We start from the raw sequence: 18,426 nt of genomic DNA on the forward strand, positions 1-18,426 counted from the left end.
ACTTTATGAAGCAGAAGTTAACAGCTTCCGAAGTGCAACAATGCAAGCAAGTTGATAAACATTGAGTGGCAGGCCATAAAATTCCATTCAGAATTATATAAGAAAACAATACATAGTATAAAATCATAGAATGGATTGCCTTTCTTCTTTAAAAGCCTCAGCAATTTCTCTCTAATGACAACATAGTGTTTGGAAATACTATTTGATAAATAAACAATGTCATACTGCTTAGCTTAAGGAAATGTACTTTGGTAACAAGAGTTTCAGCACTTGCTTTTCTCCCTTCCCATTCTCTAGGACAGTTGCACTGCCTTCAGTGACTTAGCCTAGCCTTTGTTGTGATGGAGAAGGAAGCAAGCGGACTTGAGAGTGACCACATTCATAGTGTATATGAGAAAATTGCTCCGTACTTCAGTGACATATGCTACAAGTTATGGCCAAAGGTGCAGCAGTTCATTTCAGAGCAGGAACCAATCAGCCTGACTTTTGATATTGGTGAATGGTATTGTTTATCACACTGCCAATTACAGTCTATGTATGCCCTCTCTTTCTATCAAGCAATGTTTGTGGCAGAAGAGCTTGTGAATCAAGCTGGGAAATCAAAATGGCTGGACTGACTATCAAATTTGCCTCCCACTCTGCTCCACCATTCATAGGTATATGAAGACACTTTAACTTTTCCCAGTATCCAATAGGTTATCTAAACTGGAACACTAAACTGAAGCTAAATTTATTAAGATGTCATTAGTGTCTGCTAATGTTGTGTATTGGTATGACAATTCTGGAATTTGAAGTCTTCTTTAGGTCTTACAGCATGTGTTGTGTGTGGCCAATTTGAAGCAAGTATCGTGACACTGTCCTGAGTGCTCTGAGAGATGATGTGTGACAGCTTTTAATCCCCCAAGGGTTTGAGAATTGAGAATGTCTAAACCATATTATGGAAGCCTCTGTACTGGCTTCAGCACCTGCACCATAAATGGGCACATGCCGGTTGCCCAGATGAGGTCTTGGCATTCACTCATCATTTCTACAAGTTTAGGCTAGACTCCTGAATAGCTTTTTGGACCTGTACCCTTTCCAGCAACACAGATGTGTAGTCTCCCCGCTATAGCACAGGAACGTTTGTGAAAGAGAAATATTACTGAGGGTTGGGCTAATCGCACTGACTTTTTGGGTGTCATTCAAACTTTACTCTATACTTTTCCCAGTTTATCACAGTCTAAATGCTAGGAACTAAATTCCTACCAGATCTTGGCATATTTTACAATTTTTTTCAATGTGAACAAATAAAACACGTACAAAGAACCAGCACATTGAATTTTTACCAATGTCACAGACTTTGGACTCTGTTAACACTGTGATTTAAGTTCGGGCTTGGCTCCTGGACTTTGGCAGCTAGCTGCTGGTGTCCGTGGCCAGATATGAGTTTCATGTGAAACACAATTGCCAAGAGTGGTGCCACACTGCCGTAGAGGAGTCTACTTGCAGGGTTCTCCTCTGCCTCTCCATCCCTGGGAAGCAGCCTTTGGTGTTAGATTAGAGGAAATGTATTTAGTAGCTCTTGTTTAGTTTATACTGGAGACTTTCTCCCCTAAAGTGAAAACCAGGATCCTCTTTCTGCTCTTTCTCCTTGGCAAATAGAGTCTAATACTAGCCAAGTGCTGGCACCATTTCACAGCACCTTGTCACCTGGTGCTGAAATCAGGCATGGGAAGGACTGAGAGAGCTCCAGCTTTTCTCTGGATATCTTTCCTTCATTCCTGGGAGATGGGATCAGCAGTTAATATTAGACAAGCAGTTAGGAGCAGACTTCTATCTGCAGCTCAGTAATGATTCATCTCCCATTCAAATGGCATAACTGAATGATGGAGCTGGGAGGCTTCTTACTGGACATAGGGACCCACACAGCATTTCAGAATAGGTGTTATGAGATGGCTGTAATTTAAGTACAGGGATTTAATGCTTTGGAAGCCTCAAAAATAACTATAATTTTTTAAAAAAATGAACAAGAGAGAAAATCTGGGCTCTAACCCAAGCTTAATATTTGATGTAAGCATAGCCATAAACAGGATGTGAGCTAAGGTCTACACAAGGTACAGGATATTATGCTAGAAGGATGCATTTACCTCCCTGATCTTAATCCAAACTATGATTTTTATGATGTAGGTGAGAAGATAAGTTTTTAAAATAAATGATCTCCTTTAAAATGCACTTTCTGTTAAGAGCGAGACAATTCTACAAACAAATTATCAAAAATTTAGATAAGACCCATTTTACTGCTGACATTAAAATCATTCTTATCTAAAGATGCCTGCCTTTATTTCAGCACAAGAAGTATTTCAGTTTGGGAAGACATAAATTTCCGTGTTGCAGGCTCCATTATGAAAAGGAAACTGCATGAAGATACCAGAAAAAGAAACTCCATTGTTGTCATGGTGACAGCAATTAGCAGCAGTTAAAACAGCAAACAATGGATTTAATGGTTTGATCTAATAGTGACTTAATTACTTACTAGACTAGTTTGTCTATCAGCATTTCAATACACAGGAATAATTCAGTGCTGTGCTCCCATTACACGATGCTTTTGCTTAGCATTTTGAGTCTATTACAAGCAGAATTGCAGTAGCATCATTATCATAAATATTTTTTATTCCATATGTGGTGGGAAGGCCAAGGTAAATGCTCTCTAGCCATCCCACTTAAACACCTCTTGTCATGCAGCAGAGCATCTGCTAGACAGAAAGGAGCAGTCTGTGTTCATTGTACTGTGATGGTAAAAAATAACCTGAATTCCACTGCAATTGTATCTCCTTTAAAATGGGTGGCAAATTTCAAGCTATTAGGGCCAGTCAAGTGTGTGCATTTTGGCTTATGTCAGGAATACATTTTCTTTTGTACAGACACCAAATGTCCACCTTTCTTTCTCCTCCTCATTATTTTTTAGGCTGTGGAAGTGGCAAATACCTTCACATCAATTCCCAAGACTATAAACTGGGTTGCAACTACTGTTTCCCATTGGTGGAATCAGCATTAAATGAAGGCCATGAAGTAATGGTATGCCATAGCTTGTGTCTGCCTTATTCAAGTCAGTGCTTTGACGCTGCCCTGTCCGTCACCGGTAAGTTCTGAGTGCTGCCAGCATCTATTGGCCAGACCTTTATAAAGAGTCTAAATCACTTAGGCTGGCATAGCAATGTCTTCTAGGTTCAGGTTTTTTCAGTGACCAACAGAATATTTTGCGTTGTGTAAACCAGGTAAATCTACATTAGCACAAAAATTTTATATTATTGCAAACAGTGAAAAACTGTGAAATGGGTAAGTCACACAGATGTGACTGAATTTTATTCTAGTCCAAGCTCAACTAAATTATAATGTGCAAAACAGGAGAGGAGAGCCTGGTTTGTGCCTTATCACATGGAAGAAATTTGGAATGTTGGCTCTGTCAGGAAGAAGATATAACAAAACTTGCTTAGGAACACTGAGTGTATTCAAAGCTCAGTATTAAATCCTTTTACACCTTTCCAAACACTGTTTCTAACTCCCATGTTAGATGGTTTGTCAGGCAACACAATTATTTTTGTGCTTATGAGGACAGATGACCATGACACTGATCCAGCCAGAAAGTAACCCAGTAAAAAGAAAGGCTGCTTCTAAACAGATCAGTCACCCATTGCTTCACTGCAGAGAGACCTGTTTCAGCAAAAGCAAGGGATAATGCAGAGAAAGGACAAGGAGCCGATGACAAAGCAAGCAGAAGAGCTTGTTTCAGTAGCACTGAAGTACTTATCATCAGATAACCTCATATTTAATTTCTTACAAGATTTTTCCTTTTTGGTTAGTTGCCCTTTCCAACCTCAGTTAATGATGGAGGAGCTACCTGTCTTTGCCACTTTTCAAGCAGACATTGAACGATAGCTTTAGCCTTTGCTTTTTTATTTTAGGTTTTGAAGATTCTTTTGTTTTGGGAGTCTTGAAATTACTCAACCACCTTTTAAAAGTTAGGTGTTAAGCTTATACTGATTAAAAGTTGGACAATACTGTAAATAAAACAAATTACAGTGCTCAGCAAACTTGATTTTCCGTTTCTCAACCAAAGGAGTGCGAAGGTCTCTAAGCCTTGTTAAATCAAAGTGAAATGTTAATAGCTTACATCTCTTGAAGTTAGTGAGTATCCTGACACAGCCTTTTCTCCATGTTTGGGTGACCTTTCTTTAAGCCCTGAAGGACTTTACTTTTCAAGTCTGGGTCCATTTGACATTTGATGGAAATCTAAGATTGCATTATTGTCACTGGTGCATCATTGCATGGGGCTGTGAACCATGCTCAGCTACACTATTTGAAAATCTTTCAGTCATGATTTAAGAAACGTGACAAGTAGCTAGCAGTCCTTATTGCTGTGTTTTCACATCCTTTGTCCAGATAGAGTAACAACCATCATGTGCCCAAAGGAGATTTGGCATTCTCTGGAAATCCAGGGTAAGGAAGTGAAGGACAAGCCAGACTTGCTGAAAGGGGTTTGTCACAATGTTCAGAAGTTGCATGACTCAAACAGTCTGTGCCCCAGGAGTACTTGTTAACAGTCTACAGAAAAGCAGAGTAGCTGGGATGAAGTTGCTGGAGATGTGGAACTACAGCCCTTCCTATCCACAGCAAGCTGAAAGCCCTGCTTGCATGGCTGCTGGGTGAGAAGCTAAAATTGGTCAGAAATCCAGTAGGACGCTCAGGCAACAGGGAGAACTGTGTCGTTATGGACCGTGGCCCTTTCAGCATTATAATATGGCTGCAAATTATAAAGTTATTTGTTACAACCTTTATCATCACAGATCATGCATGAAGCATAGTAATGATCATGTTTCCTTATTATTGTTGGAAAATGTGGTTCAGATGCATTATAAAACTTCAAATAATATGTTAAATTATTATATATACTAGTATACAGCATAATATTAGTACAGTACATATATACTATAGTTTTGGTAAGCATGTGTTCTCTTAGTCTTAAGGAGATTGTCAAGGGAGGCAAGAAATTTCTGTAGGTGTTCTAAAGCCAGGTCTGTAGCAGGAAATATTGGCAGAAGAGGAGCATCAAGTCTAACTTGATGATTTTTCCTTGTATTCAACACCTATTGCGTACACATGTATAATGAAGTATTTTTGCCAGTTCTGTGAATGTGATCACCTATACTGACAAGAAACAAATTTGGACATATCAGCAAAAGTTTAAAATGGGCTGGTTTCAAATGCTTAACATTCTGTTCAAGGAGACAAATTTGCCCTGTGAGTACACAATTCCTTCCACCATGTTTTCAATGCCTTTCCCAGTGTATTCATAGCATAGTTTTGATATTTAATACCACCGAACAATAGAAATCATCCACTTTGCCATATACTGATGGCTTTGCTACTGTTAGCATGATGGAGCCATTCCTGTAGTATTGAAATAAGTAGGATTTCTGCCACTTGCAGTAATGGAAAGAGGACTGGCCTGACGTTTCCGCTTTGGCTAAGGAATTGTTTTGAATCTTAATGCAGGACTGGATTTTTAGCATGGCTTTACCTCTGTCAAGATGGCTTTCTCCTTTATATGAAAAGGAGTCACGTTTATATGGTCATGTTCTGTGTTAATAAAATCTTGCATATGCTGAGCTCTTGGACTCTGAGATGGGAAAGGGATAAGAGACAGCTTTTTCTGTTAATTTAGATAAGCAATTTCTTTCCTCCAAATGCAAAGGTGAAGACATCACATTTTCCTTTCTTATTAGGAGTCAGATACTCAAGTCAGTAGAGTTATTTCATATCACTGAAATACCTGATCAGATTCTTCATCCCAGTGGGGAGAAAGGGTTCCTGGAGTGAAGAGCATCAAATGGCTTTCTTTGGTGTTAATACTGATATGTGAAAATTAACTTCACTTTTATCTGTGATCTTCTAGTCATGTGGTAATTTAACAGAGAGAGTGAGGAGAACCTAAGGGATGTAAACCCATCTAGTCTCTAATTTACACTGTCTGGGAAAATGGTCTGTGTAATTGCAGAGTATAATTCTTAAAATTTACAAGGTGGAAGAGTCTTTTGCAGAAAAAAAGAAGTCCAAACTAAAGATCCAGGAGAGTTTCTTTACTATATAGGGTTCTGTCTTTATGGTAAGATTAAAAGAGACACTGAGCAAGAAAAAAAATGAGTGTTAGTATTAGATAATATCAGCATAGTTACATTGCACTGATGTGCCAATTAGTATAGGCAAAATATTGCAATGCCATCATGACATAGTTTCTTTACCCCATAAAGAACCCTCATTTTTCTGTGCAACTTTGGTTATTTTGGCATAACACTGTTTTGTCAAATGTCATCACTACATGCCAGTTCTAAATTCTATTTTTCCTAAAGATCAATCAGGATTACATCATAACAATTTTAACTTTTTCAAAGAAAAACGCACTGCGGTCAGAAAATTACATTTCCCGAAAGAAGCAGTGTTAAAGGCACAACAAGCAATCTGTCTCAGTGGAAAGCAGAGTATAATGAGGTCTGGTATGACAGCATCAGAAATTCTTTAACATACAGAGTTATATGTCTCTTTATGTTAAATATAATAGAAATTTAAAAGACATCATAAAAAATGGCCCACTCTGCTTGGCTCTCATGAGATCCCACCCAGACCACTGCATCTGACAGATGACTGATGACAGACACAAGACGGACATGGACTTGTGGAAATGAGTCCAGAGGAGTGCCACAAAGATGCTCAGAGGGCTGGAGCACCTCTCCTATGAAGACAGGCTGAGAGAGTTGGGCTTGTTCAGCCTGGAGAAGAGAAGGCTTCAGGGACACCTCACAGCAGCCGTCCAGCACCTAAAGGGGCCCTACAGGAAAGTTGGAGGGGGACATTTTACAAGAGCATATAGTGACAGGACATGCTTTAAACTGGAAGAGGGCAGATTTAGATTAGGTATTAGGAGGAAATTCTTTCCTGTGAGGGTGGTGAGGCACTGGCACAGGTTGCCCAGAGCATCTGTGGATGCCCCATCCCTGGCAGTGCTCAAGGCCAGGCTGGATGGGGCTTTGAGCAGCCTGATCTAGTGGAAAGTGTCCCTGCCCATGGCAGGGGGGCTGGAACTAGATGATCTTTGAAGGTCCCTTCCAATCCAAACCATTCTATGATTCTGTGATACATTCTATGAAAAAACATGACCATCAAGAATTACAAGGGATAGTGTGAAGAAACAAAGTCAGGATGACTACAGCATAGCATGAATTAGAACTAGGATAAGGTATTATAAATGTGTATGAAGCAAGAGGAAACATAAAGAAAAGAAGAGCAAGTAACTGGTGATGGGGGAAGTTGTATTTTTCTTTGGTCTTTACCAACAGTTAATGGTAGTCATCAAGTTAATAGAGCTTTAACCAGAGGACAGAAGTTTAGCCTATAAAAAGAAAATAATGGCTTAAAAAATATTTAGATAAATTAGGTTTCACAAATTGTTAGGAAATAATTAAATTAATCTTAAACTACTGTGAACTAGCAGATTTTCTCTAAATTCTCCAATAACTGAAGAAAAGCAAACATAAGGCTTGCTTCTGAAAGAGAGAGAAAGAATATCAGAAGGAAGCCAGCCTAACCTAGATTTGTGCAAGGATACTAGAATAAATAATTTAAATAATCTGATTTAAATAGAATAAATTATTCAAACCTACAGAATACTAATGTAATGGGAAACAGCCAACATGTATTTGTCAGGAGCAATCCAATCTGCTTTCTGTCTTTGACAGGGTAATCATCCCAATAGACAGGGTAGCAGTAGAAGACATGATGTATCTTGACTCTTGTGTCATTGTTGCAAGTAAAATAAGTAAACAGAGCTAAGAATATGGAAAAAAAAATCATTCTCATAATGGATCAGTGATTCACTGTCCAGTCAGGACACATTTTAAAGGGCTGCTATTGGGAGCACCCTACATGTCTTTTGATGCAAAATTTTAATTAATACCTTTGATGGCAGGCAAGAGAGCATACTGAAAAAAATTGTGAACGGCTCCTAAGTAGGAAGAATTGGAATTATTTTGGAAAATGGGATTTGACATCCAAATGACGAAGAGTTGTCTGAAATCAACAAGAGGCGATACAGCAACCATTGAGAGGGACGTACCATGCTCAGGAAGGAAACATTCAATGAACAAAGTCAAAAATTATGTCCAGGCAAGATGGTCCACCGGCCAACTATGTGTGAGTAGTGTCATGCTGTTACAAAATCAGGCAAATACCTGTCTGCATAATGGTGACAGAGCAGTTTCATGGAAGGCAGAAGAATGAGTCGTCCTCCTGCACTTGATACTTTTGAGACCCTGGGTGGAATATCATATCTGTTTTGGGGATCATGCCTTACAAAGTTATATGGAGACATTTTAAATAACTGATGTTAAGAAAATCTGAATTATTAGGGGAACCTGAAGGAATTAGGTTTGGTTAGTCAAGAAAGGTACAAAATAAGAAACATATTAGTCTTCAAATACATAAATGATATTTACAGAAAAGCATTCTTTATTTGACATGGGAATTTAAAAATAATCATTTTCCCCTGCAGCAAAGGTTATTTACCTCTGATATTAAAAGGCTTTCAAGAGCAGGTTAGAGCAATTTGGGTCACATTTGGGCCAAGTGTTTAGTTCTGCCTTGGAGCTGGAAAATGAATGACCTCTATTTTTGCATCTATTTTAATTCAAAGGCTACCTGACCTTGCTGAGCAAAATCTATTGACTCTTCTATAACCAGTTGCTACCTAATGTTAATACAGCTCCTCTCACAGCAGCGGACTCTCCTCCCTGATGGAAGTCAGAGGTGCAAAACACTAACAAAGTCTGAATATCACAGGAGGTCTTGGAGACAAAGGAGAAATGCCACCCACAAAGGGATTTTCTGGCTCTGACAAGGTGATCCACAGTGTACCTCTGCTTCTGAAATATCTGCAAGCCCTGATTTCAACTTTGGTCTCATGACTGTTAGTGTTTGATTTAAAGAGAACAATACAGTTATTTCTAAGGTAGTAGTCGGAAATTCTTAGAGATGCAAAGAAGCTCCACAGGAGAGTCAGAGCGTGTGGTTGTCACCTCCAGGGTTTATCTGTCATGCTGTTGCTCCCACTAGGTTTTTCAGCCAACAGCATTGTCTGTCGGTGCAATTCTCACCAACAGGGAGAAACCTGATTTCTATCTCAATTAAATCAGGAGCTTTGTGTTCCTTGCATTGATATTTTAATGCAAGTTATAACTGTTTTATCAAAAATTTCCTAACTTTATTTCCAGTGGATGATACATAGTTATCTCAAGATGAGGTCAGGGCAGAAAAATTAATGAGCTCTTTTTTTTTTCCTTAGAAAAACATGCATGACAACAGAATAAGCTCTGCCCCTCACTTTTCCTTCTATTGCTCCAAGTTATTGAAGTACAGAACTGGTGCAAACTCCAAATACACCCGTACATTTAGTTTAATTTTCACAGTAGCAGCCAGCAGCCTGCTCAGCATTTTTAAATGTAATCATTTATTTTAGACCACACTCGGGCTATCTGTGGTTTTATCATTGTCGTCATGTTGACAGTATGTCAGTTTTTGATCTCACCTACATGTTCTCAGCGACATGGTACCCGGTTGCAAGGTCTTGACCAGCTGTTGGGTGTCATTGAAAGAGGTGACAGCTTCTCACCAGCTGCACAGCTTGCTTGTGTACGGTTGTTGTCCTCTGCTCTCTTGGGGAGACGATCATCACAGCCATGGTTTTGCAAGGAGGAATGGCTGAGCAGCCCCCACGTGATGATTTTGGCAGGTTTGTGCTGTCACCTGAGAGCAGGCTGTCAAGCACAGGGGTTTCTCTCTGTGCTACCCAAAAGCTGCTTCTCCTGCGAAGTAAAACCTTGAGATCCAGAATGGATCCAGAACGGCATTCAGGCACCTGATCTGGGTGCACATTTACATTTTCTTCACTAAATAAAGATCCATAGCGCCAAGGCCTCTTTTGGGGTTCATGTCTTACAGAGCACTGCAGAGATTTTTCTTTTTTCCTCTTTCCAGTGCAGCCAAGTCCTCAGGGCAGTCACCCAGAAAGCAGGAGAATTCAATTCACCTCCTTCCTCAGCCAGAGGCGTTAAACACCCACATTTCCAGTACTTTGGGAAGTGTCCCAGTCCTTCAACACTCAGCTGCATTGGGTAGAAAACCCCTGCCACCACCATCCCTTGGAACCTACAGCCAAAAGCCCAAGGGAGCTGGAGGGGACGCCGAATCCGGCAGCCCAGCATGTGGAGCACACCTGGGAGGGAAGCAAGGACAGCAGCTGCCTGCATTATTTCCTCTGCATGCAGTGACTGACTAACCTAAAGTGTGTAAGCAAGATGGAATGGTGCTTGAGACCCACCAGAGCCGGCTCTGAGAGGCCACCGGGGCAGCAGTTCCAGGCAACGCCATGCTCTTCTGGGTGGGCAGGGGGGAGCAGTGCTTGGGGCTCAGAGCAGGCACATGGAGGGCGGCACAAAACAAGGGGGGGAACGGTTCGATGAGAACTGCTCCACTTGACCTTGCTTTATTACCCATTTTCACTGGTTTTAGCTATAGACCCTATTCCATGGTGCTGTGATGAACGTTTCAGAATTAGCTTTAATATGAATGCAGAGGTAATCCCACTGAAACCAGTGTAGCTGCTCAGATGGCTAAAATTAAGTATATAATTATATTTCTGAATCAAGGCTTTAATAAGTTAATTAAATTTTATAATTATGATTTTTTTATAAAAGCAGCATTCTTAGCTAATGCTAACCGTAAATGTGCAAAAATAAAAGAAGCAATAAATTTTCCAACCTAAGTAATTAATGAGTTATGTTTTTAATAGGAAAAAGATTTTAATGGAAACACTGTTTGAAGTTTACTCAGTAATTCTTTGGCATATTAGTATTTTTCCTCCCCTTTTTATTTTTGATACCACCATAATGAAAAGACTAAAATCATATTTAACTTGGAATCATGCCTTTATGTTGTGTTATGTATGTTCCAATTGTTCCTATTATTAGAGCTGACAGAGATAAAGTGACATCTGAAGTGTCTATACGGTATATACAAGAGTCTCCGAGATAAAGATTCTGTGATCCTTAAATGCTTTCCAAATATCTCTGAAGGGATTTAACTTCAGTAAAGAAATGTGACAGGGAAAAGCAATTTCTGATTACACAGGTTCCTTTTTACCATTTAACAAGGTTTAAATTGAATCACTGACCTAAAATATTAATTTTGAAAATGACTTCTAAAAAAAATTCAGACAAAGTTGTTGATGCTTTCAGTTTTGTTCTCTGAAGACAGCTGAATGACACAAAAATGTATCTTGCATTGTCTGCTTGTTCTAAATAATCCCTTTTAGTAGGATTAGTCACAGTATTAAATTAAGAGAAGGAGCAATTAATTATATTCTTATGAAATGAAGAAGAGAAGAATCTTTGAAATGTTCTCCTTTCCTCCTCACTCCTTATTTTTGAAATCTAAATTGCATTATGTATTTTTCAGTTATGGAAAATCTTCCTGTCTTCAGTTTAAACAGAAGCGGTGGGAACTGACTTTTAGGTATGCTAGGGGAATGTAGGGCCAAAATGAAAAAGAATGCTTGATTTATAACAGCTGTTAATCCATGAAGCAAGACTGCTACTGCAAAGAGCTGATGGGGGTTCTGGACAAGCAACTGCGCTCACTTCAAACAAGTATCTTTGTGCTTAGATTTTTTGTAATTTATTTTTGCAATAGTTTCTTTGGTTGTTTAAGCAATTGAATGCAGTTCTGCTTGTCCTCATCACCCTGGCATGGTATTGGTTAGTATGATCATGATGATCATAATGATGACTCATTAAAGCCCTTTTTGTAGGGGATTTAAGGGGGTTTTTTCTAGCTTTTGTTACAAAGGTTGCATAACAGCTAAAAGCTCTGGGTATTCTTCTGTGGAAAAAAGCATGAGGATAAACTTTTGGAAGAAATGAGGTAGAAAGCTACAGAGGAGAGCAGTGTAATAATCAGGATGTATCACTAACTCTCTGATAAACTTCGGGAAAATGACCACAGATTATTAAGAGAGATTGCAAGGGCTGTGAGGCCAGAAAATGCAATATTGAGAAACAGCAATTATCCATATGTAGGTTGTGTAAATGATACACAGGGGCATGAAACCTCTTGGAAAGATTAATCTGAGAACTCACCAAAGGGAAACAACTCTTATTAGTCTGAAACAGTGCATCAGGCCCACAACAATAAGTGATTGTTCAAGAACCACATTATTTCACTGAATTTAACATGACCATAATCAAACCACCTGCTAGGAACAAAAATGCTTTAAAAAAATCCACTGTGTAAAAGTTTACTACCAAAAAGGAAGGAAACTCTGAAGAAAAGTGGAAAGGGAAAGCCAGAAGGGTAAAATGCTAGCAGACAAGTGTGGAAAATACTGAAAGACTCAGTGCTGAATGTTTAGTGTAGGTGTATGGCACCTATAAAAAGGCCACTGTTCCACAGATTCCAATGTAATTTATAATTACAAATGAAATGAATAGGCTAGTGATAAGTTTGCTGGTGACAGAGTTATTCAGGATTACTGACTGCAAAGAGCTGCAAAAAAAGTCTCATGTGAAAGTAATGACTGGGTGCAAAATTGCAGAGAAGTACTTGTGGATAAATGCTAGGCAATGTGCACAGGAAAAAATAGCAAAGTGTACAGGCACAGTGGTACCCTCTATTCTTGTTCAGGAAAGAGATACTGAAGTCATTATCAGACTTATTTTCATTTGCCTGAAAAATATTATTTCAGTGTTCAAGTCTGTATTTAAATATTAAGAACAAAAAATGAAAATCCAGAAGAATGGTAGAAGATAAATGCCTGGTGCATCCGTATCTTGAATACTGCATGAAATTCAGGTTTTCTCCACCCCTGGAAGGATATAGATGAACTAGTAAAGGTCCTTACAAAGGTCAAAGGTGCAAACTGTTTCTGTATGAGGAGAGATTAATGGGCTAGGCCTCTTCACCCAAAGAAAAAGAGTATCACCACGAAAGTATAGTAAGTGTATACCTCATATTGCTCCTGAAGAAGAGGGAGATAGCACCCCAGAACCCACAAATGATATTAAATTAGTGAGTAGGGAGTAAATTTCTGTGGGTTTGGTTTTGTTTTTTTTTTTTTACAACAGGAGAGCCACAGGGAAAGATTTAAAACAGAAGGAGCCATTTTTCTGGGAAAAAAATATATATATTTTTTAAAATAATTAAATTTCAGACTCCTTTGACATGTGAATTTGTGTAATCAGAAGTACAAGTGAGTCCAAGAAAAAGTATCCATGGAGGACAGATCCATCACTGGCATTAGATGCATGCTCCAGGCTGTGGCTGAGGAAGCTCTTAGGCTGCCGACTGCAGGAGGCAAGGGGAGAGCGCATCACTGTTCTCCCCTTCTTTCTTTCCCCATCTGGTGCTGACTACTGCCACAGCCCCGTGCTGGAGGGATGCTTGCTGCAACCCAGCATGAGTTTCCTCTGTCCTGATATTGTTTTCACCACCTGCAAGCTTCTATATTTATTGTAATTTTGGACAAAACTAATTTTCATTTAAAGTACCAGTCGTTATGACAAACGCACTTTCAAGCATCTGGGCCATTGTTTTATAGTGTGTGGATGGTGGGAAATAACCTTAAAATATGTTGAACAGCTGGTGAAAAATTGTTCCAGGGTGTAGCACTAAAGGACCCCAGGGAAACCTTATTGCATATTTCAGTGCTTAAAGGGGGCCTGTAGTGACAGGATGGGGGCAACCGTTTTTAACTTAAACAGGATAGATTTAGATTAGACATTAGGAAGAAATTCTTTCCTGTGAGGGTGGTGAGGCACTGGCACAGGTTGCCCAGAGAAGATGTGGATGTCCCATCCCTGGGTGTGTTCAAGGATGGGCCCTTGACAATCAAACCTACTGGAAGATGTCCCTGCCCACGGCAAGAAGCTTGGACTAGATGATCTTTGAAGGTCCCTTCCAACCCAAACCATCCTACGATTCTATGAAATATGGCCCCCAGTGCCTTCTACTCAGCAGTATGAGAGTAGTTGTGGGGAAAGCAGATCCAAACCGCTTCCAGTGGCGAAGAGAGAAGCAGGCTCGTATCGCCGCTGGGCTGTCATCAGGCCCTGGGTGAGTGTTTGTGCCTCACTGCCAGCTAACATCAGCCACTCAACAGCACCTTCACCGCACGGTACAGATCATTCAGTTACAACACAGTTTCAACATACAAGGAATTTATTGTACAAGGAAAAGAAAGAAATTATTTGTTATAAGCCACCTGCTTTATCTGAATGTGGCTGCATGGTGATCTTGGTGCCTGACAGGTTTGGCTTTGATTAAAAACAATCATTTGCAATAATTTGCTTGATAATCTGTGATTTCAGGATAGTGTGAATTTGCCCCATGCAGATGCTCTGTTTCCTTGAGTTATGCCTCTCTAAATGGAATACATCACCCATGGCTTTTAAAATTATCTGGAAAATTTATCTTGATGACACGAAAGTTTTGCTCAGTGTGAGATTTTATTAATACGCTGTAATTTCTTAAATGATACTTGATGCTTTTTTAATTAAAAAGTTCATAATGTTTCAATGTCAATATCTCGACTACTGCTAGAAGACCTGAGCTTTTGAAATTGATTTCTGTTCATCTCAAACAAGTGAAACCTACGGGCAGAGCAACTGAATAACTAAATGTTAAAAGACCCTATTTCTTCAAAGCTTGCCTTTTGATCCTCACGTTGCCGGCGAGGCTCTGAATGCATCATTCATTGCAGGGAGAGTGTTTTCCTATCTCAGCTGGACTGCATGCTGTTATTCTTTTAATTGTAAAGTGTCTCTTTCTCTGAAGCAAATGGATCTGATGGTGAATGGCTGCCCTGACAGACATGGAGAGACTGCTTATACAGAGCTTCTGCTAGAATTTTTTATACTTTCTAGAAAGAATTGAAAGCTTGCACCCTTTTTTTTTTCCTTGAACAATCTGTTATTTTTCTGTGGAAACCAACACCTCAACAGCTTAACCAAAAACTGGTTTGTCATTGTAACCTGAGGTGGTATGTGTAGAAATACTTGCCCAAACTGGCACAGGCATTTTCACTGAGGAAAATATAAGGTTGGATAAATATCACTAGCTCTCCTACTTTAAGTTTTCAGCATCTTTAATATGTGCCCTTTCCTTCCCAGCACTATTCCAGGATCGTTTCCTATTCTTATTTCTCATGTAACATTCATATAATGTAGCTGAAACTTTGCTGAAGTAGGTGCTGTGCACCAAGACCTAATCAACCCCAACATCTCTCAACCTGCAGAGCTGCCGTTCAGCAAATTCCTGCCAAAGCCTGAGACCAACTGCAAATTTTCGGGAGTCAAATTTAAACTCAGTTCTGACTCAAGCAAAGTTGCACTGCTTGAGTTTCACCCTCATAACAATGAGGCATCCTCCACATCACGTGTGTTTGTATGGTGTGGGGGGTTATCAAGCAAAGGTGGGATTATCTAATTTTTGTTTTCATGGTATCTGCTTGTTAATGCAGCAGTGGACAAATGCTAGCTGACCAAGTGTCTTTCCTGCATATGTTGATGATTTAAATGTATCCCAGGCTGATAGCGACTGCTATTTTTTCTGCTCTTTTACTGACGTCTGTCAGTAAAGGAGGAGAGGTGGGCAGGCAGTTTTAACCTAGCTCTTTTTTAATGGGTATCATCAGCAGGATCACTAGCATGGCTATTGCAAGGACCATGTATGGCCTCAGTCTTTCAGAAGTGCTTCTTTCAGTCTGCAGATGAGCGTTAGGTAAGGGTAAAAAAGGGCCAGGCTGCTTTGCCACTGACCAAGTGGTAGCCTTTCATTGAGAAAATGAGACTGTTGTGATTTTTTTTTTTCATTTTGGTAGCCTTTCATTGAGAAAATGTGACTGTTTATTGCTGATCTGAAAGATATTGCTTTCTTCAACGTTTCTAAATTCTGCCATGTATTTAAAATAAGTCAATGTGTTATGAACTGTTCAGAGTTAGAGATAGTACGATGTTAGAGATGTTAGAGATAGTACAATAACACATAGCACAATGGAAGATAAATGATGTATTCCTGTGGTGCAAACCACCAGCTGCCAGTGTATCAGAGCCAGTCCCTGTCCTCATACTCTGTATTCATTAGTGCCTTGAGGGATACTTATTCACCTTATCTGTTCTGTTCTAGTGATTCACCATTTTTCAATGGAATAGAGGCACATGCAAGCAATAAAAGAGATGGCTCGTATCTTGAGAGTAGGAGGCCAGATAATGATATACGTGCGGGCAATGGAGCAAAAATGGAGAAGATTTGAAAAGCAAGACATCTTTGTTCCTTGGAATGCTTCACCTCCTTCCTGCTCCTTGGGTGAGCCTTGCTCACACCGAGTACAAAAATCAATTCTTCACAAGGATAAAGAGCTGGCTTTAAACCAGCCTTGTCGTATGTTGGATGGGACTTCAGAGGTACGCAGGACAGCAAGGTGATCATCCTGTGGAGGGGAGAAAAAAAGCACCATGCACAGTGTTAGAGAAATCTCTGACATGGTCTCTGTTCTGAGGATTGCTTCACTCGGTATTAGATCTGGGCGACCAGTGGCACCAAGAAGAGCTCAATAGTTACTGCAATTACAGTGTTCAGCTGAATAAATTAAACAGATTTAAAAAAAAAGTTGAACAAAACAGAGCACGGCTTTCTGAAATGCTGCTTCTGACTTTTTTTCTACATTGCAAACCGAGTTTTGAAAATACAACAGAATTCTGCTATTCAGAATTAGGGCAAGCAACTATACAGCTCCCTACAGCTGCAGATACTCTTCACAGTAGCAGCAGAGTGTATTTACCTGACCTGATTTCACATCAGAAAGAATTAGCTGTCAGACAACAACTTAAAATAGACCATCACCAAAACAAAGATCTTTCTGCCAACCTCAAAACAAAAGCAGAACAGGCTCTTTTCTGCAGAAAACAGTCAATGAGTCTGCTCTGACCATGCAAAGCAGACAGCAGATGGGTCCTGGTGGGGCCAGGTACTACCACGTTTTTAAAGAAAGGGGGTTTGCTGGGTTGATAGAGCATCATATTTCTGAGCTACATATTACTCATTCATACTTTGACCACACCAATTGGTGCGCGATCACAGAAAAGACTGAAGTTTAGAAGATCTAGGGGAAATTTCCCTATTGAAATGCACAGGGAATACTTAGGGGCTTTCTTCCTTTTGAAAGCGAGGGCCTTTGAAAATCTTTCCTGAAGCTTTTTATAGCCTTGAGTTTGTTTTGGGGGTGAGAGAGACATATGAGGAGGAGTCTGCTTTGAAACTCTCAGGTTCTGTGACTTTGTTTTCTTTGATTTTGTTCTTAAAATACACCTCTATTGAAACTTTTTTTCTAGAGTTATTATTTCAGACTGTATGAGCACATTTTAGCATACTGATCCCTTTTCATAAACTGCTGCCAGCTGTGTTTTGTTGCTTGAAAATAGGTAAAATACAGTCGGAAGGTGATTGCTGGATTATTTTTTACATGTGCATTAAAAGTCTTTGTTACTATATTTATTACTATATAATCATTCATGCCAACTTTTTATTTTAAAATTTATTCTACCCTGCCACTTGATGTAACATAATGCAGGAAGTAATTGAAAGATGCACTATTTTATTACAGTTCGCTTTGTCAGCCTATATGATACTTCCAGTCATACGAGACAGACAGTCTTTTATGAGAATTACTAGGTGTACAGAGCCCTCGTGGCAGAGGCAGTAACTCATGACACTGTCATAACTTAGAGATCTTTTTCATTGCCTTGTAGCAGTCACAGCCAAGAAAGCAAAGAGATATTTGCCTCCCTGTATGACCCCCAAAACCCATAGTTCCTAAAAGTGAGCTTGACATGTCTGCTTAAGGATACAGCATATATAAATATGATGACCCAGCTTAAGGATTGCTCTTTCTCCCTGCCAGCAAAACTAGAAGTCAGAAGGGTTTAATAACTCATTTAAATCTGAGTGAGAATAGCAAAGTGTTCCAGTGACCGCTAGTCAGCTGAGAAAATATTTAACATCAGCCTGCAATACTAATGCTTTTATCTGCAGATTCACCTTTTGCAAAGAAGATCAGATTCATTATCCAATTTTTATAGATAAAGAAACTGAAGTAACTAATTTTGCTTCAGGTTGCAATGTAGAGTAAATATCTGGAAGAAAAACAAACAAAAAAACCAAACAACACAGCTGTTTTGCGGACGATTATTTATGTGCTGGGGACATCTGTCCATAATTTTACTTCCTGCCTTTCTTTCTGTGGATTTGTGAATCAGCAAGCCAGAGATCAAACTTGTTTTCTGAGAATAA

General features: G+C 39.5%; 1 protein-coding gene across 1 annotated transcript; it reads left to right on the plus strand.

Annotated features, from left to right (window-relative positions):
• Positions 1-341: 341 nt before the first annotated feature.
• LOC121083235 (probable tRNA methyltransferase 9B) lies at positions 342-17,234 on the plus strand. Its single transcript, XM_040583369.1, is given in 4 exon segments — positions 342-495; positions 2,945-3,118; positions 16,264-16,541; positions 17,040-17,234. Coding segments are annotated over 4 exon segments (801 nt in total).
• Positions 17,235-18,426: the final 1,192 nt, after the last annotated feature.

Source organism: Falco naumanni, chromosome 2, assembly GCF_017639655.2.
Source record: "Falco naumanni isolate bFalNau1 chromosome 2, bFalNau1.pat, whole genome shotgun sequence".
Lineage (NCBI taxonomy): Eukaryota > Metazoa > Chordata > Aves > Falconiformes > Falconidae > Falco > Falco naumanni.